The following is a 19,679-nucleotide window of genomic DNA, read 5'->3' as shown; positions in this document are numbered from 1 at the left end:
CCCCGGATCTCAAAATGCTGGAAAAATAAAGTGAAATTAAAAGCTGTAAATTTTGACTTAAACTCATATTCAGACTAAAACTTTGCCAGGCTTGATTAAAATACACCAAAGTCATACAAATACAAACCAGCTGACTGTGAGGAGTTCAGCTGGGAAGTGTGGCTGTTTTCACTGGAATGAACACAAACAGGAAAACACGGAAAGCAGAACAGATCCAGGTGAAGGAATGATAATGAGACACGGAGACTGTTTTCGAGGAGATGCCGGGATGTCGGTTTTAATAACTTAGAAAACATTTATGTTACACCAGTACTACGGTAACAGTACAACAGAGAAATGGAAGGAGCCGCAGTCACATCCAGTTTGAACAGTTTAAACAGCTTCGGCAGCCGACACTCAGCACATCGCGTTCAGTGGAATGATTTCAGACTAGAGGCGTAAAAAGCACATTTTAACCTGCCCTTAATGCTAAACAGGTGAGTGGAGGGTCAGCAGAAGCTTTTACTGACACACGGGACTGAAAATTAGTATAAACTCAGATCACTGCAGTTCAGCATGGAGGGGATTTTCCAAAACTCACTCCAACACAACATGATAATGAGACAAACCGTCCCGCAACACCTGAACAAGCACGGAAAGTACCTGAAAGAATATTTACCAAGAGAGCTGGCGGTGAGCTTCGGCCACGAGTGAAGTATTAATGATGCCACTTTGGAGCTTTTAGGGAACAGAGGTTCTCCAGCAGGAAGCTAAGCCTTTTCTGAAGCTCAGGAACACCAAAAACAGTAATATCAGCTTTAAAATTGATTTTTTTAAAAAGACTAAAACCATCTACTCGCATGTGACAACCTCCCACTGTTTGCATCTTTATTATCTTCACATCAGATATTTTGGATTCTTTGACGGTTCATTTAAAAATAAAAATGTCTCAGGCATTTCCCGTCTGACGTATCGGTGTCTGTGCTGTATTTAAAAATAGTTTCAAACTTTTTTGATTTAACCGAAGCTGCCAGCAGAAAGAAAAGAGACGCTGTGACTTTGTCTTTTAAAGAGTATCAGTTCAAGGTGAACTGGGGCTGCACTTTTATGTAATGCCACTTTTATGCCACAAGTGAGTAAGCGTAACCTTTATTTAACCAGGCAAGTCATTAAGAACAACTTATTTACAATGAAGGCCTTCAGGAGTCGAGTGGACACGGTGCTTTAAAAAACAAACAAACAAACAAACAGAAGCACACGTCTGAAAACATCTCAACACAACTGCCAGTAAAACACTGCCCCCTGCTGGTGAAATTTAGTTACATGTAGCAGAGGGTCATTACAAAAAGCACCTTTAAAAGGTGCCGTTTGTAAGACTGTCAGTTCAGAAGCACTAATAAAAGTTAACAGCACAACGTAAAGATGTAACAGCTGCGACGTTAGCTTTGTTCCCAGCATGATCGCTCCTGCCTCTGACTGTAACGTCCAACCTGACAAGAAGTAGCTCTGCTCAGACAGCCGACTTACTTTGTGTGAGTCAGTATTAACGCTCAGGTTTGTGTTTATCACGATGGAAGCGGACTCAGTGGCCTGTGCACACCTTATCAAGTCTTCTATGAAGCTGAAATCATCCGATCAGAACCGAATCATCAGGGCTGAATTTATCAAACCACTTAAAGGGAAATGTTGGACTGTATTATGGACAACCTGTATAATGTTACAGAGAGATGATATCCCTAATATGGTCATCTGTGGCCGAGATGCCCCACCCACGCGCCGTTCAAGATGGGCAGCCAATCAGAAGAAACTTAAAGTGGGCGGGGCCAAAACGGCTAATTTCAGACAGAGGATGTACGGGAGCTGAACTGAGGCCCACTGCCAGATGAATACAGATTATTATGAACTCTGAATCATGCAGAACAGGCCCGCTGTGAGCCATCAGCCCTTTATATAAGGTCTCAAAGGAGATTCATCGTGATGGCAGTGAGAAAACGATAATATACTAATACTTTTTTTTTTTTTAAAACATGTTGACTGGGTTTGTACTTTTTCATGTATTTCCTCCTGTTGATATAATTATGTATTATAACTATATTACACTGAATTACATTTAGTATTTGAGTAAAATTAAATGATTTTTAAAGAATCCAAAAACAGCTGCTCTAAACATTTTTACACCTCTAAGAGCATTTTGAGGTTAATTCTGAGTAGTTTGATAAACGCAGGCCTGAAGTTTAATCATCATCTGAAATCTAAATCATGTTTTACAGAAAAACTTTTCAGTGCCCAAAAAACAGTCTCAGTAAGGCCAGCAGAAATGTTTGAGTCCAACTTTTAAAGGTGAGCTTGGTGGAAATTTAAAGATAAATGGAGCCTCTCTTCATTAACAGCAGGTTAAAGCCCTGACAGTGATTCGACTGTGTGCGACGGTTAAACAGAAGCTGACGGAACAAAACTCTGATTAGTGATCGGTGTTCGTTTTCCTCCCCTGAGCCTCGGTCAGAAATAAAGATTTGTTCCTCCTTAAAACGAGGCGTTCAAACTGTTAAAACGCTCCGGGGACGTGGGGCGGGACTGAGCCGTGAGACGGGGTTTTACTGGTGAACGGGCTCCACGCTGCTCTGATGGAACTCAGCCGCGGAAACAAAAACCGCTGGACGCCGGTCGATCTGCAGGTCGCTCGCAGCAGCATCTCTCCTCCTCCTCTCCTTCGTATAGAAAATATAACACTATATTTTACAAGAGGACTAAGAGAACAGAACGTCTATTATCTTACAAGGAACAGGCAGAGTATGTACAGCGAACGCGCCGGCACAAGGACGAGAGGAAGCCAGACACTTTGGATCCGAAGCGGTGACGTGGAGACGGAGCTCGCTACAGATTCAGAGTCTATATTTACAACGGCTTCTAAAAACTTTTCAGCGCCGGGACCTCCGTACGATTAAAAAAAGATCCAGGATCGGTTAAACTCGGTAACAGAAATCTGATTTATTTGGTTCTTCAAAGCCTGGATTAGCACAGTCAGTGTTCACACACAGCACGAACAGTTTAATGTGACACAAAATGAAACTGCAGACGTTCCCTCTGCAGTCATAATCTCTCACATTAGGACAAAAGTCAACTTTTTCTGTTGAGCTTTTAACAAACAGATCACAGAGCAGATGATGCTTTGTGACCTTTAACCCTGGGAGCTCTCACTCACCCTAACCTCAGGACAAAATCATCACTCTCACATGCAAAAACTCAGTTTGTACTGAGGATGTCTTTTTTTGCTGGGTTAGAATGAGGCTCATGACTGAGGCCTGGCAGGTAAAAGCAAGGAAGAGGAAGGAGGTGAAAATCGAATGAGCTGATTATAGAGGGCGATGAAGGACGGCGGCCAGAGCAGCGGTGAAAAAAAAAGCTCACGTCATTCATAACTGTTTAAGGACCTTTTTCTTCTCCGCTATAAATCTGTGCAAATTAATAATAATGTGAACTGACTGGAGTGAATGATTCAATCGGGAACGCTGAAGGATCGAGAGAATCGACCAATCACAGCCGGACGTCATTTACTGTCGGTTGCACTGAATGTGTAGCCGTGTAGGTCTGAACTTAGAGCTGCACGAGCTGCTTTGAAGAACCAAAATATCTGCGATCTCTGTGGAGCACAAACTGTTTAATCCGACTTTCAGATAAAACAAAGTCGGATCAGCTGCAGGCTCTGATTATTTTTATCTCAAATAATTAAATTTTTTGGGGTGATAACAGGCAGGTTTTTTTTTCCCAGTAGTGGCGTTTCATTTTTAAATGTCAATATTTAATTTCTAACTTAATTAGAAATTTGAAAAGTTACATTTATTTAGTGTAATTAACTTCACGTCGTCCACCTGCAGTTCCTTCGTGGCCCACTCCAGGTCTGCATCCCACACTGAGAATCACTGTTTTATAAAATATCATTAAATAATGATTAACCACAGTTTTCTAAATCCTAATATTTATATATAAAAGTTTTGTCCAAGCAACACTTCAAACCCCCAAATATTCAGCCTCGAGAGAGTTTTCTCCGACCGTCACCTGATCCAAAGTGCTCGCTTTGATGCCGACGCCCTCCTCGGTGCCAGCTCATTAAGTGCTATAAGAATGATGAAGTGCTTTAAGATGAGATACACGACAGACGAACCGCCCCCCCGTGGGAGCTCGATCAGCTGTGATCGTGTCACACGGACCTGTCGGGTGGACAGTGAGGTGGAGCCATCCTGCCGCCGGGAGGCGTCAGCAACGCCCGCCCGCCCGTTATAAAAATGGGTAACCGTGAGTTTCTGTTCCAGCGTGTAACTGTGGACAAATGCGCTCTAACACAACATGACAGCGAGGAAGAAGAGTGAGGAAGGTGAGTCAGAGTGAGATCCGGGCAGTGGGCGAGAGGCTTGACGGCAAAAAGAAAAAGCGGAACAAAGAAACGAGCGTTGTGCACGCACACAGCCATCATGACTGCAGACTGTTCTGGACAGAGTCTCGGGAGTCCCTCTGTTCCTCCTCCTCTCCCTCCTCCGGATGTGAGGGACCGTTGTGCCTGCCCTGCCTGCCCGACCCTGCAGCGTCTCTGGGCTCTGGGCCTCTGGAGGTCCGATGTCCGTTTGGCGGAGACAGGCTGCGGCCCCTCCCCTTTTCCTGAGCGTCGCTGTCAGCTCTCCTCTCCCCCGCTGAAGATCTTTTGGTCGCCGTCTTCTGTCTCCCATCCTCATCGTCCTCGTCCTCGTCGTCCTCTTCATCGTCATCTGAGTCAATGCGGTTCAGTCTTTTGCGGACCGGACGATCCTCCTCCGATGATGACTCAGAATACGAGTCGTCGTCCTCCTCGCCCTCGCCCTCCTCCTCCTCGTCCGTCGAAGGCCGCCGTTTCTTCAGCATCTGGGCGAGCCGTTTGCGCCGCTGCTGCGACAGGATCTCTCTCCTCTTCCCCCTCCCCATCTTCTCCAGATCCTCCTCTTCCTCTCTGTGTGTCCTCTTTAACCTCCTCCGCTTGTCTCTCTCCTCCTCTGCCTCCTCTTCCTCCTGCAGTCTCCTCTTCAGCCGCCTCCCTCTCTCTCCCTCGTCCTCTTCGTACCTCCTCCTCCTCTTGTCTCTCGTCCTCCTTGTCCGGAAGTCTTCCTCGTGTCTCCTCCTCCTGTTCACCCTCCTCCTCTGGTCATCCTCCTCCTCGTCTTCATAATCGTCCTCCTCTGACTCTCTGGAAGAAGCCGACACTGAAGGGAAAAAAGAAAAAGTCATTATGAACAAAAATCAATGAATCCTGAAATCAACAAAAGGTAAACATTTGCTTATTGACTGTTATGATACAACCACCTGCTGACTTACTGATGGATAAACTAAGATATATGAAATTCTTTCACCATTATGGAGATAAATCTGGAAAATAACGAGCAGATTTCTCCTTAAGGGCGACTGAGCTGATTAAAACTCGTCCTTTACGCTCTGATGGTGACTGACCGTCGCTGTAGTCGCTGGAGAGACGCTCCTTGCGAGGCCTGCCGTGGCGCTTCACCTTCTCCTTGTTGGCGGAGGCTCGCGAGTCGTCCGACGACTCCGACGTTTCACGGTAGTTGACTTGCTGGCGCTGGCCCCGCCTCAGGCCCCGCCTTTTTTTGTCACTGTTGCTGTCCGTCATGTCGCTGAACTGATCCGAGTCTGAGAGACCAACAAGTGAACTAGTTATCAGTCAGCACTGAGACACCGTTCCACCTGTCTCCCTCTCATTCACACACATGTATTCTGTTCCTATTAGTGCAAACCTCCACCTCCCCAGGCTCTCCCTACAGATCACAGTCCACACAAACTCCTGCCTGATCTCATCTGTCAGCAAACTCCTCAGAGCCGACCCCTGATGTAATCCCACCTCCACCTTTAAACCATCCGTCGCTCCTACTGCACACCTGACCACTGCCTCTCTGTACTTGTACATGTTCTGCATCACCCTCACTTCGCTCTTGACTTCCTCATGCAGCACCACAGCTTCTCTCCATCATCGGTTTTCTCCAGATCCACAAAGACACAGCGCAGCTGCTTCTGAGCTTCTCTAAACTTCTCCATCAACACACTGAAAGCAAACATCACATCTGCAGAGCTCTTTCTCAGCATGAAGCCAAACTGCTGCTCACTGCCTGCCATCTGTCATCTTCCCTGTTCTGGAAAGTCCAGGACTCCAGGATTGTGTTAAATGTGTCGTTATAATTAACTATATTTATATTTTTCTGATATTTGTCTTAATATTTATCTACTGTTAACCTTCTTTATTCACCTAAATACACACAACTCAGTCTGTAAAAAAATAATCAATCTTGCCGTCTCACCCATCTCTTCCTCGCTTTCCTCCTCTTCTTCGTCAGAGGAGCGTCTCCGCCGCCGTCTCAGCCGCTTTCTGCCCCGCCCACGGTTCCTGCCGGGTCTGTGTTTAACCACTCCTCTCAGCACCCGTCTGGGGCGAGTTCTGCTATCCCAGCTGCCAGCGTCACTGCCTGCGTCTTCGTCTTCCTCCTCTTCATCGTCGTCTGCTCCAGATGCGCCGAAATCTTCGTCCTCTGAGCTATTGAGAGGAAGAGGAGGATAAATAAGCCGGCAAACAAGATATGAGCGAGAAATCTGGAGGGAACCCGCTGTGTCACCTGTTGCTGAGCATGAACTCATCTTCGCTCTCCGCCGCTGTGCTGTCGCTCTCCAGGTCGTTCAGTCTCCGCTTCTTCCTGTTCCGTGCGGTGTGAGTCTGGCTTCTGATTGGCCGCTGGCTCTCCTTCCCGTCCTCTGATAGGCTGGTGGGGAGGTCTTTGCCCCGCCCTGCTCCTGAAGCGAGAATAATGCACGTGAGTGCTGAAAAAGTCAACTTTGGGTGAAAGTAAATGAAAGCAGACCGGACGTTTTCATTTATTTCATCTGTTCATCCTCAGTGCAGCCCCTCAGCTCTTCCTGTCTCAAACAAGCTCCTCCCTCTTTAAAACTGCTTTTTTACCCCTCGTAAACTGCCAGACATGCAGTCTGAAGAATTTGTACATACAGTGATTAAAATAATCCAAAATGTCAAAGTCAAAAGAATAAAACTGTGTTATGAATGTAAAAGAGAATAACATTCATATGAAGACACTTTGATATATAAACCATGTGAATGAGTCTTTAACTGGGATCTAAAAGAAGGCCTTACTGGGCCTGTAGTTCCTCCACTCACCTCCACAAAGGTCCCTGAAGTCCTCCTCTATGGCCTCATCAATGGCATCATCAAAGTCATCAAACCTGGAACAAAACAGCTGATTGAAGCCTCTTTCTGTCATTCCACTTTTTTCCCCATGTGTTCAGGTCATTAAATCATCCTGCAGGCAGCGTTATAAGAGCCTGGTGGCTTGCAGGTCAGCAGCCAGAAGCATTACCCTTCCACCCATCACCAGAACTCACAGACACACACGAAGGTGTCGTCTTCGTGGCTTCTCATCATTGGAACGATACATAAACACAGCCACCATATTGCCTCCCAATTAATGTAAATCAATGATGGCAGAATTTTCAACCTGTTTTTGTTGATAAACTGAACTAAAAGTAGCTCTAGGATTTTCTACGTTTTTTTTTTAATTATACTTCAAAAACTGAGAGTCAACTGTAAAAACCTCCTCCAGCACCTTTAACACCTCCCAGGCCACACCCACCTGTAGCTGATGTGCTTCCTGGTCCTGGTTGATCGCCTCCCAAGGTTTTTGCTCTTTTTGGAATCCTTCTTCTTCGCAGACTTCTCCTCTTCCTCCTCATCTCCCTCCTAGGACACCACACAACGTTCTTTTAAATGCTCCACAGTAAAATCTAAACTTCTACACATCTAAGATGCAGAAGATGAAACGCAGTGTTTATGTGAAAGCAGGAGAAAACAGCGACACTGGGCCTAGAAGCAGTGTTTCTTGCATGTTGCTTGATGGTTGTGCCTTACCTTAGTGACAGCTTTGATTGTTACATCTGTCTTTTTGGCACTTTTGATTTTTTTTTTCAAACATTTTAGTGATGAGAAAAATTCAAACAAATACAGATATGTAATTTCCATAGTCTGAGGAAAAAAGAAGGGGGCGGAGCATCATTCCAATGAAGTGATGAAGAGGCCGTGCTCTTCCTGTACTCACAGGGATGATGTTCTCCACGCTGATTCCTACGTACACCAGCCGTTCCCTCCTGACGGATAAGAACAGAGAAGCTGTGTCAAATTTTTAAACCGGTATGCTGATCACACCATTTTCATGCAGACGTGTGTGTGTGTGTGTTTACCTTCTCTCTGCTCTCTCCTTTTTCTTCAGAGCGCTGTCCAGATTCTGCAGTTGTTCCTCCAGTTTCTCACACAGCAATTTCTGAACAGAGGAAAAACAAACCACCGCAGCTCTGTCACTCTGTGATCTATAAATTATACACTCATGTCGACTCATCGTCCTCACCTCCCTCTTAAACTGTTTACACAGTGAGCCAAGCAGATGGGCTGGTTTCAAGTGAAACTACTATGTTTTTACATATTTTCTGGCAAACATACACCATTATGACAGATACTCATAACAAACATGGACCCAGTGTCAAATAAAAAGCTTCAGCCTGCTTTAAATGCTTTGTTCCAAACAGTTTTTTCTACACTTGGATCTGTATGATGTCAGCAAACGTGGATCCTCCTTATATGGTCATCTCAAGTTCACAGCTCAGGATGTGACCATGGAAGCTCTGTTTACGAGGGCCAGCCAATCGAAACAAAGTCTCAAAGTGGGTGGAGTTAAAAGGGCTTGTTTCATGGGGCCGTTATGCTCGCCTAGGGCTGCCACGATTAGTCGACTAGTCACGATTACGTCGACTATTAAAATCGTCGACGACTAATTTAATAGTCGACGCGTCGTTTGAAGCTTTGTAAGATCCCAAAAGACGCAGGAATAAGTAGTAGTATTTAAGAGTGTAATAACGGACTGAAACAGAAGATGGCAGCACTGCATGTACAAGGATGCCAGCTGCCGTTAAACCCCGAAGAAGAAGAAACTGTGTTCCAGAATTCATAGCGCGGCCCAGCGCAGTTGTCAACAATGGCGGCAGCTAGTTAGTTTTAATATTACAATTATTATTCTTTCTGGGTCACAAAATAAACGTTTAACATATTTTCAGGTGTACATTTTACGTCCAATGGATGCATGATCTGATTAGTCGACTAATCGCAAAAATAATCGGTGACTAGTCGACTATCAAAATAATCGTTTGTGGCAGCCCTATGCTCGCCACATCTGCTGGTGCAAACTGACTGATGCCATTTTAGCCTCTTGATTTCTGTAATCTGCTGCGTTGTGCCGACGCCGGGTTGAAGACATGAGTGTTAATGACATATCAGCGCAGAAGCTCAGCGAGTCTCAGATTACAATGAGGGAGATTCTTTTCTTCCAGTTTTAATTCTTCTCCTCTTTTACAAAAGCTGATCTGGAGCTTTTGTCTGAGTGGCGAACAACACAGTGAGTACTCGCACCCCAGCACTGGTTAACTGGTATGTAGCTGCCACAGTCAGCATACAGAGTGACCAGTGTGGCAGGCATACTGAGGCCCTCAGTGCGAGGATGAATTAAGGAGGATTATTTCAAACTGTGACTCATGCAAAGCTACACTGGGAGGATCCAGGAACACAAATAGAAGAATATGGACCCTTTTAACCGCGTTAAAGATATCTGGTTTTTGTTAACTGGGAACTTGTTAATGTGGAGTTTATATTCACTCTTCGTGAGCAAGCATCAAGTGTCAGTAACGAAACTGCTTCCTCCTGTCAGTTATCTGAACCATAAACAGGACTTTAGGAGTTATATTCTCATCAGCAGACATGATGGAATCAGTCGCTCCTCTCAGTGTCACACTTACATGTTGGCAGGGGGGACAGAACCACTCTCCATCAGGGATCAACATGAGAGGCGGCCGCAGACAGGCAGTGTGGTATCCACTGTCACAGGAGTCACACAGCAGGATCTAAGGACAGACACACACATTAAACTCCACACAAACCAGCAGAGATGACAGCTTTTATCATTTATGGTTTTATTCAGAGAAAGTTATCAAACATCTGCTTTGCAGCCTCTGAGAGTTTCTGTTCGTGTCTCTGTGATTTAGGCAGGATTACAGAATTTTTTCAGAGTGCAGCTGGAACTGGTGACAGTTCACAAACAACACAATAAAAAAAAATGAAAAGGTTTCAGCAGCGATTTAGGTTCTGCACAAAACTATATATTCAAAGTAAAGAGACACAGACCCTCAAATTATTTTTAGAAATGACTTTAAGGAAACACGATGCATGATGGTGAAAATGCTCAAGTTTGATAATGGGGCGTCACAAACTAATGAGTGATGTCATTCTGGCTACAACCACCTGGTCTGCTGACCACACCCCCATTGACCTGCTTCTAAAACTGCCTCCATCCTCCAAAAAAACAAACAAAAAAAAAGACTTGCAGAAGATTTTGGGATGTTGGATTTCCTCCCACTCAGACTCCTGAGCATTAAGTCAGGATTATACTCCCACACACGTGTGCACACAGACCGCAGACACCTTAAACAAGCACATCTTCTAGTGTCAGCACAGCCTGGAGGATGAGCTCTCACATTTATGTTATCATGATGAGTTTAAGTCATGAGGACTAAAGCAGAACCGGGTGCAGTGTCCAGACATCTCTGTATCTGTGTAAGAAAACAGTGACTCACGCGAGCACACACTCACCAGTTCGGGGTGGTTGGGCAGGCCGCAGTGAGTGCAGGCATCCTCGCTGGGAATTTCCTCGGATTTATACGATTCTTCCTCTGAGTCGCTCCCTCCTTCGCTCTCCTCCTCTCCCCGTTTCCTCCCCCTGTCCTCCACCTCCCCTCCCTCATTAAGTTTGCGCCTCTTTGTGCGTATGTTTGACCACCGGGGGCGCCGGTGCCTTCGTTTACCCTGGAAGTACAGAAAGCCAGAGGGAGAACGAGATGGTCACAGAGACGAAGAAAAAGAGCAACAAGGTAAAAATGACCTGACAGGAACTGTTACCCTTCGCTTCCTTATCTGCTCGACAGGTTCAGTTTTTTTGTCTTTCTTTGTAGCTGAGCTCTGCTCCTCTTCATCCTCTTCATACTCATCCTCCTCCTCTTCTTCCCTCGTTCTGGTGGGTAGTGCATGTTTTTTCTGTGGCTTCTTCTTCTGGCTCTCAGCCACCTTCGAGCTTGGCCTGCAGGTTGGCAAAGCAGATGATCTTCAAGAAAAGAGGTTTAGATGGGATGAATTTATGGTCACAATCAAACCGACTGCAGCTGAGAATAATGGACAAACATAAACAAACATTACTGTGTAATACCCCAGCTTCGTGGATTTTACTCAACACATACCTGCAGATCCTCGCAGACCTCCTCAGCGGCCTCCCTTCCTCTTGCGTCTCCAGCTCCCTCCCTTTCTCCTCCTCCTTCATCGCCTTCCCCTTCAGCTTGTTTCTCCGGTGGGGAGGAATCTTGATCTTTAGCCTGATTCCTTCCTTCTGGAGCTCAGAGGAGGCTTCCTCCAGCAGTCCCTGCCGCTCCTCCGAGGCCTTTGCCTTTTTCTGCTCTGCTAACCCACCGTTGACGCCCTCCTCCTGGTCGTCCTTTTTATCCTGTTGGTCCAGTTTCGGAGGTGAAACAGAGCTTCCCAATTCTGCCTCCGCTTGTACTAAAGTGCTTTCATTCTTCACTCGGTCGTCTTTTTTTAATCCTTCTGCCACACTGAGCACAGACACCTCCCTGCTCCTCTCCTCCCTCTCATCATCCTGCCCAGTTTTCTTCTCCTTGTCCAGCTGCTCCCCTGTGGTGTTTTTACCCTGATCTTCTGCTGTCTGCCTCTTGGGTTCCTCTGCGTTCTGAGACAGCGAGGAGATGCCAACAGAGTCCATTTTTGTGGGTGTTGGAGCCTCCGTTAGTGCATGAGGAGGAAGAGGAGTAGGGGGAGGAGAAGAAGTTGCAGCTCCCGCTGGCGTCTCCCCTTCTATAAGGCCCTTCCTCACCAACACTGACTGTCGGCTCCCTTCACGTTGTTCCTCCGCTGCTCTCGAGTCCCGGAGGTCTGAATTTGGCCCGTTTTGTTCCTGCTGCTCGGCGCCGGGCACTCTGTGACGCTCAGATGGGCTGCGGATGACTCCTACGTGACCCACCACCTGACCTACTACCCCATTTTGCCCATCTTTGTGCGGCAGGAGCGAAGCTCTCCCATTGGTGAGTTCCAGCCTTGATGCGCTGACGACCAGATGCGGCTGCGAGGCAGCTGAACCACCAGGGGACACTAATGAGTTAGACAGCTTGGCCTCCCTTCCGTGACCGTCCTTGGCGTGGATCACTGACGGGTTACAGACAATAATACTGCTGCTGTTGGTCTTGTTCAGGTGATTGCTGTGGAAGCTTTCTGCGAGCTTGAGCTCCCTCTTCTTCAGTGGTATCTTGGCCTGCTGGCTGCTCCTGACTACCGCTCGCTCCGCTTCCTCTTCCTGTTTAGCCACGGGCGCCATGACAACAGACACTGTGTTCCTGGGGGTGTCCGCGTCCCTCGATTCTGATTTGATGACGGTGGTGATGGTGCTCACGCGGTTATCAAAGACAGACGGTTTGAGGAGCGTCTTCTCCTCCTTCACCTCAGCATCAGCATTTTCCTTCTTGATGGGAGGCGGTGTGAGCTCCTCCTTCACCTCTGCAGAAAGAAAAAAGATTTTAAAGATGCATGCAGTTAGGTTGGTAAGTTAAATTGGTGACTGGCGACCTGTCCAGGATGTACCCTGTCTCTCGCCCTATGGTAGATGGGATAGACTCCAGCCTCCCCGCAATCCTGACAAGGATAAGCGGAAGACGATGGATGGATGGATGCAACTCATTTTGATTCTTCAGTCTCTTTCGGGTTGGTCGTATTTTGTTTTGGTCATTTTGTATGTCCTTGTTGGGCATTTAGTGTGTCCCTTTAATGGTTTTGCTAGTTTTGAATAGCGGATGGAAACATCACCTACATACCTGGCCTGGTTTGTTTTTCTCTCTTTTGAGGGTCGACCATCTTGCTGTCAGCGTGGTCTTCTGAAGTCTTTGAGGCCTCAGGGTTGGTGCTTCTGATCGTCTCATCCCCTGCATCAATATGAAAAAAAAAAAAAATACAATAGTTTGAATCAAACGTTTGTTTATTATAAAGGACAGAAAAAATCTCAACACATTTTTGCCCATTAAAATTGCTGCTGTAGGGTCGGATAATAATAATAATTTTTTTATGTGGTGGGATACATGATTTTATACATTTTTAGACTAAGATCAGCCGCTGTGGACTGACATTATTTGTTTTAACCTGTGTTAGTTGGATTTGAGATTACTCGGTATAATTTAGTATAATATAATAAAGGTATAATAAAGTTATTGTTTCGCTGTTGTTAAATCAGGAATCTCTCAGGTTTTGGTTGCATCATTTTTTTAGACATAAAATGTAACCTTCAAATGGTTTTGTACTCCATTTAAACTATAAAGTTATTACTACCATGCATTTACAAATCTTCTGCGCACTGATGAAAACTCAACTATATAAACTCAATAATCCAGCGTACCAGCTTCTTTCTGTGCAGGGCTGGCACTCCTGGATCCAGCCTGGTTCTGGTCCCGTTCCTGATTGTGGTTTGGATCAACCTGAGCCTTCAGCAGCTCCAGAGCCTCTGCCAGGTCGTTGCGAGTCCTGAGAGGACAGGCGCACATAAGAGTGTAAGCAGAAAGACAAACATGGGACAACCTACATAACTTTAGCCTGAGACAAAAGTACAACCTAACGATGCACTTCCAGGTGGATCCGTCCAGATCGTCCTGCTCCTCCGTGTACAGCCGGATGTTCTGCTCCTGGTCCAGCTGAAGCCAGTACATCAGGCCCTGCCGGTCCCGACCTACAGGCTGCAGACGCATCTTCTCCGGGTCCTCGTCGTTGACCGCCGTCTTGAACTTCAGGTTTTCGTCAAACTGACACTCGCAGAGGTACTGAAGAGTGGAGAACATCATTGTAGTTAGCACTCTGTCTGGAGAAGTTTCAGCCTTTTATACAAAGTAAAATAGGGTGTCATACTTTCAGGATGCTGGACTTGCACTCCATGGACATCTCCTGGTAGCCCTTCTGTTCCAGCTCCCATGCCCAGGTGCTATTCAACTCCTGGCAGACCTACAAGAAACAGTGATTCTGTTAGGATCAAGCTTTCAGTTTTAACTGCGTCCCTTACCCACTGACTGACACATTACCCTTCCGTCCTGACTCCTGAGCTCATGTCAAACTCTCACCTTAGCCAGGTATTTTTCCCAGCGGTCAGCAGACACAGACCTCCCCAGTTTCCTGAGCAGCTTCACATGGAGCTCCACGAGGGGTTTAGGAACTGGAAAACACAGACAGGGCGATCAGAAACACAACACAGTTCATCGTAATGTTCCAGAACCAGTGTCAACAAACATTCACCCCACTGAAGTGGCCTCGCTGTGTTTTTCTGGTATCAACCTGATCTCTCACTTCTCTGTGTGCCATTTCTCAGCTCAGTCACTCACAAACTGTTGGATAGTCCTTACATTCGTATGGCATGTTGACAAATTGTTAAATTATTTTATTTCTCAGCAGCCAAAGAAAGTGTTTAACACAAATGTTCCCATTTTTTAGTAAGAGGGTAAAATATGCACTAACCATATCTTGAGAAAAATCCTTTAGAGAAATCAAAAGCAAGCATATTTTCAGTTTATGCTAACAGCCAACCACAGCTCAATATCAATCTAAACAGGACCACCTGTAAACTGTGAAAAGACAAAAACAGCTCCTTTGACTGGCATGTACCACTTCAGATTCAGGGGGGGCTTTTTAATTCATTTTTATCAAAAGCTGCGATAAAACCAGGCTCACCCGACCAAATACACTGCTCACTGGGCCCGTTATGATATATGGCAGCTTCATTTTTCTTACCACCTCTGCACAGAAACTCAGTCCAACTAATAAATGTTTACTGTGTCACGGGTACAAAATAAATGAGCAAGGCAGCTACTTAGTCGACTAAATGTTTGATTTTCAGGGAATATTTCAGCCAACTGTCAGCCCGTCACATCAGTGGGTTAAAAAGCCATAAACTGAGATTCTAAATGAAGCATTATTACAGTTTTATTTCATTAGTTTGAAGAGTGGCTTGGCTCGTTTCACTTCAGTCTTTGTCGTTTGAAACTGTTTAGTTTTTATTCATTTCATTCTTTTTTATTATTGTTGTGAGAGCCATGCTGTATGTTTGTGTCACAGATCCTGCCACCAGTAGGGGGCGCAAGACAGTTGCAAATAAGGCAGAAGTATTTAATCAGCGAGTTTACCTGAGACAGGTGCCGCAGGAGAGAAAGCACACTTTTTAATTGTGCTGTGCCGTTCTTTGAGGTATGCTGAATCACACATTTAAATAAAAAATAAAAGAAAGAAGATCTGGGATTGATTAAAGAAGGTAAGCATTAAACTAGATTTAAATTATATCTGAATTTAAACTGTGGAAATGCTTCATTAATTTTGGCCATTTCATTTTCATTGCATGCTTAAAAAGATGTCCTGCTGTCACAGTAGGGACCATTTACTTGGTCATTAAAAATATGGTAGAGTATTCTTCAGGGACTACATTTAACTAGTTTAATCATCATTACATTACAAATAAAAACACATTGTAAAGGCAGACAACTCACAGACATCCCAGACTCAATAAAACCACCAAGACTCAATCTAAGGATGTTTATTTTTCTAGCAATTAAATTTTAGTCAACAGTGATGTTGTTGCTCTATGTCAGCGGTACTAAGTTTAATTAGCATGATTTCTGTAGGGAAAATAAAGAGTTTGCTATTACTATCCTGTTGACCTTTATCTTACTCAAATTCAACTTGGATCCTTTTTAGTGTTAATGATTAATTTTTTTAAAATGTGGAATGTGAGTACAGTGACCAGGTTTTCCTCTTTCTGTGAAATTCCACACCATTTTTAATCCCCAGGCCCACTTATTACACTTTATTTAACTATACTAATACTTGTACTTATTCACTGACTTGGTTTTAATTTTCTTAGCTGCTGAAACTGAAGAGTTTTCCAGATCTCAAATAAGTAAAATAATCTTTATATTATTATATTGAGACAATGACAGGCTCTACTTTACAAAAGTCAGGCGAGTCTCAGGAGAAATGTTTGGCGTAAAAACAGAAGCGCAGATCTGTGTGCATCTCAGCTGAAAAACAGAGATGATCAGCAAAATTAACAGCACACTCACATCACACCATAACGACAAACTTTTGCTTCCATTCATGTCTACTGTGTTTGCTTAGCAAACACGATAAGCATGAATGTTCTTCACATTTCAACACTAAACCTGTAAAATCCAAAGTTTGCTTATTTTCTATGTTATAAATACTTTATAGTTAAATATATATTTAAATATAGTTAACTGTGTGTGGCTATAAACATGTTGCTATTAACAGTTTAATATGAATAAATAGTTGGTGTAATAACTTCACCTCGTCAGTGAATAATTTGTATTTTTCCCATTTAACTGAATTTGTGAACTTTTAAGAGCACAGTGACTTTTTGACGTTCTAAAACTGTATTACAAAAATACAAATAACCATATTTTTAGCTGCAGTTAAATACAGTATAACATACTATATTTAATTCTAAAACTACCTCTCAGCACTATTATCGTGTCCCACCTTGCCCCACAAAAAATATGCTTATATAGTTTGCTGGGTTCTGCTTCTGTTAATTGTTTGTATAGACTAAATTTATTTATAACTTTATTATGATTATATTATTATCATTATTGTTATTATTATTTGGGAACTCAGAAAAGAATGGGGATTGGGTCAAATCCAGCCTTAAAACACATTAAACTGGGCTTTATGGAAGTCCTTAAACGCCTGTGACTCGTTGTGTGGTCTACTGTGAGGCTTTTACGCAACTCCAAAATTTGGGGGAAATTCCAGTTTTCTCTGTTGGCACGGTAAACTGACAAAAAAAATTCCAAGAATCACATTTAGAATCCAGATTGGTAATGGTTATTACTTATTTCCACAAAAATATCAAGGATACATTACTGATGACTACCATGAACATTTTAGTTGTTATGTTTATCTGAACGTTATGGGCTAATTATACGCTAGTAAGCACCAGATCTAACGGTCATTTAAAGTCACCAGCGAATAAGAAGCGATTTACAAAGCTACTCATTCGACAGATATAATCCTGAAATAGTTGTTTATTAAATCCTAACGTGGTGTGTTAAGTGTAGCGTTAGGTCTTCTACTTTTATTAAAAGTTGACGAAATAATTGAAGCTAACTAGTTAGCAATGGCTGGAATCTGCGCCTTCTGCGCATGCGCACATTTGACAGCCTTTCACTAACGGCCAAAAAAATAACATCCAGCGTTCTTAGCTAACGTCGCCGCTGTGCGGTGACAGCGGTCTGAAATAGCCACTAAAGCTGTGATACAGACACACAAACAGCATCGATAACCTACTGGACACTGCTGTCAATTCAGCCCGCCTGCCAGTGAGGCAGCCGGTGAAAAATTACACCTGACAGCGCTCCGGAGCGAGCTGGTTGGCTGTGTGTGTGGTCACTGCTGCATCATGGCTCCCACATCAAGTTTAACGTGAGCGGATCAATAGCAGCCTCAACACAATCATCGATAACTTGTCACCTGATATCAACTAAAACCCCGCGGGACCCCGGGCCAAATGTCGTGCCCCCGGTCTCTTTCACCTAACTTCAGCACAGAGTCCAAACTGTTAAATTCAGAGCGTCTGCTAGCTCTATGTTAGCACGCCAGTGTTTTCCAGCTGCCCGAACGTTTCCTCGGAAACTCGGGAGTCGGACTCGATTTCTTCGAGGAGAAAAGTGGCTCTAAACGGGACCCGAAAAAACGCCACAGCCGATCTGAGCTGCCTAAACTCTCGGTGTGATGCTGTCCTGCTGGGCCATAGACACACACACGGGCGCACACACTCCAGTTTTCGTCATCTTCATCACGACCGTGACGACGATGGTGGTGGTGGTGATGGTGGTTGTTGTGGTGGTGTTGGCCCCCTTCTTTGGCTTCAAGTGTCGCAGCTTTCCACCACTTCTTCGCCCCACCGCCACCACCACCAACACCAACACTACCATCAACCGGGTCTCACCTGTAGTCGTGTCCCGTAGATACCTCTCCATCTGCGGGAAAGTCATCTCGGGCAGATCCAGCGCCGCTCCGTACCGCTCCAGGAACGAGCAGACCTCCGCGAAGCTCGGGCAGAGCGGCGGGCCGGAGCTCCTCAACACCGCCGGAGCAGCCATCTTTCCAGGCGGAGAGAAACAGGAGGGGAGGGCTCGGCTCGCTGCTGGGATGCGACTGTGTGCGAATGAAATGAATGGAGGGAGCGAAGCGTCCACCGGCGTCAGGCTGCACGGAGGGAGAGCGCGGAGCTTCCGATCCAGACTTTCACAATAAAACACCCAGGTTATAAAACAGAAAAAATATATACTTAAAGGTTTGAACTTATTCTGTCATAGGGCCAAAATATCAAACACAATATATAATAAAACCACGTGGAGAATCTAAATAAAATAAAACATTGCACAGAGTTGCTCTGTTACATTAAAAGACACAAAACAGGAGTTCAGTTAAAAAGAAAATAGCAAATAGATTAAATAAAGAGATGGATGAATAAAATGTAAATATGATACAACAGGGAGCTTAATGATTACAAATCTTAACAAACAGAAGCAGATGTGGTATGAGATGATAGAGATTTCTGCCCCCTGGCAGCAGAACCGAAGTTTCTCCAGGAAGAGGATTATTCATTTATCATTTATAGCGGTTCATGATCTCAGTGTCTGTAGTGTAGTTTACTAAAACTAAAAAGCAGGAATGAAAAATATTTTTTAACTTGCTGAACTTAAAAAGAAAAATGACTGCAGAGAAAATGAAGTGAACCGTAACACCAACAAAAGTATCGAAAAGAAAAGAAAATACAAAGGAAATGTATTTTGTTTTAGTCTGTGTCAAATTTATCAAACAAAATTAAGCCCGAGAAGGGGGATATATGTGTGTTTGAGACAGATGTGGGTCTCTATTTACATCATCTATTCCATTCACATCTGGCATCTGACTCATACGCCCCATGTTATGACTGAAGAAATAATAAAACGGAAGAGTGATGAAGTCGCTCCAGAAAGTGACACTAAGCTGAGAAACAGAACAAAACCAAACAAAAAATCTATTTAAAAACTACAAAAACAACAACTCATACCCATTTTGATGAACCAGCTTCTTATTTGCACACATTGGGAACATATTGGCCTCTTTATGATCTCAAAGCACCCACACAACCTCATGATTACTGTGCTTATTACCAGAAATTATTTTTCTTTCTTTTTTTGTATGTTTTAAAATCTTAATATGCTTTTTTCTGTTTATTTTTGCTTTGTTGAATGTCAAATTCCAATAAATTATAATCGTATTATTACTAAATATGTGTATTTAAATTATTATTTTATTATTGTTTACCTTAGTAAGGTCAATGTCTTGATATATTACATTGTATTGCACTAAGCTATTAAAAAAATAGGTTTCCTGTGTGGTTTTAGGACTTTTCCACCTTTTGGGATTAATAAAGTGTTAGTTATCAAAAACGTTATATCGATAGTCACTAAAAGAG

At 44.1% G+C, this 19,679-nt stretch overlaps 1 protein-coding gene across 2 annotated transcripts; it reads right to left on the bottom strand.

Annotated features, from left to right (window-relative positions):
* Nucleotides 1-249: 249 nt before the first annotated feature.
* On the bottom strand, nucleotides 250-19,406 carry rsf1a (remodeling and spacing factor 1a). 2 transcript variants are annotated; one of them, XM_025898206.1, is made up of 18 exons: nucleotides 18,162-19,406; nucleotides 14,272-14,363; nucleotides 14,063-14,155; nucleotides 13,772-13,977; nucleotides 13,560-13,684; nucleotides 12,985-13,092; nucleotides 11,347-12,670; nucleotides 11,012-11,213; nucleotides 10,706-10,918; nucleotides 9,856-9,960; nucleotides 8,254-8,333; nucleotides 8,112-8,160; nucleotides 7,650-7,756; nucleotides 7,178-7,242; nucleotides 6,624-6,798; nucleotides 6,312-6,544; nucleotides 5,452-5,649; nucleotides 250-5,207 (listed from the first exon to the last, which is right to left on the bottom strand). In XM_025898206.1, the coding sequence occupies exons 1-18, from the start codon at nucleotides 18,313-18,315 to the stop codon at nucleotides 4,447-4,449; spliced, it is 4,290 nt and encodes a 1,429-aa protein (XP_025753991.1). In that variant the 5' UTR covers nucleotides 18,316-19,406; the 3' UTR covers nucleotides 250-4,446. The 2 variants fall into 2 exon arrangements, with proteins under 2 accessions (XP_025753991.1, XP_025753994.1); XM_025898209.1 differs by having other exon boundaries at nucleotides 11,012-11,189; nucleotides 18,162-19,405.
* Between the last annotated feature and the right edge of the window lie 273 nt (nucleotides 19,407-19,679).

Source organism: Oreochromis niloticus, linkage group LG14 (genome assembly GCF_001858045.2).
Source record: "Oreochromis niloticus isolate F11D_XX linkage group LG14, O_niloticus_UMD_NMBU, whole genome shotgun sequence".
NCBI lineage: Eukaryota > Metazoa > Chordata > Actinopteri > Cichliformes > Cichlidae > Oreochromis > Oreochromis niloticus.
The sequence above is the reverse complement of the archived record's forward strand: the minus strand, read 5'-3'. Positions and strand labels throughout refer to the sequence as shown.

Bases quoted from the DNA above. Each gene is read 5' to 3' on its own strand.
- rsf1a (XM_025898206.1), bottom strand. From the start codon at position 18,315: ATGGCTGCTCCGGCGGTGTTGAGGAGCTCCGGCCCGCCGCTCTGCCCG. The intron at 11,214-11,346 runs GTATGTGTTGAG...CTTTTCTTGAAG, and splicing joins AGGTCTGCGAGGATCTGCAG to ATCATCTGCTTTGCCAACCT. The intron at 6,799-7,177 runs GTGAGTGGAGGA...TTCTCGCTTCAG, and splicing joins CTTCAGGGACCTTTGTGGAG to GAGCAGGGCGGGGCAAAGAC.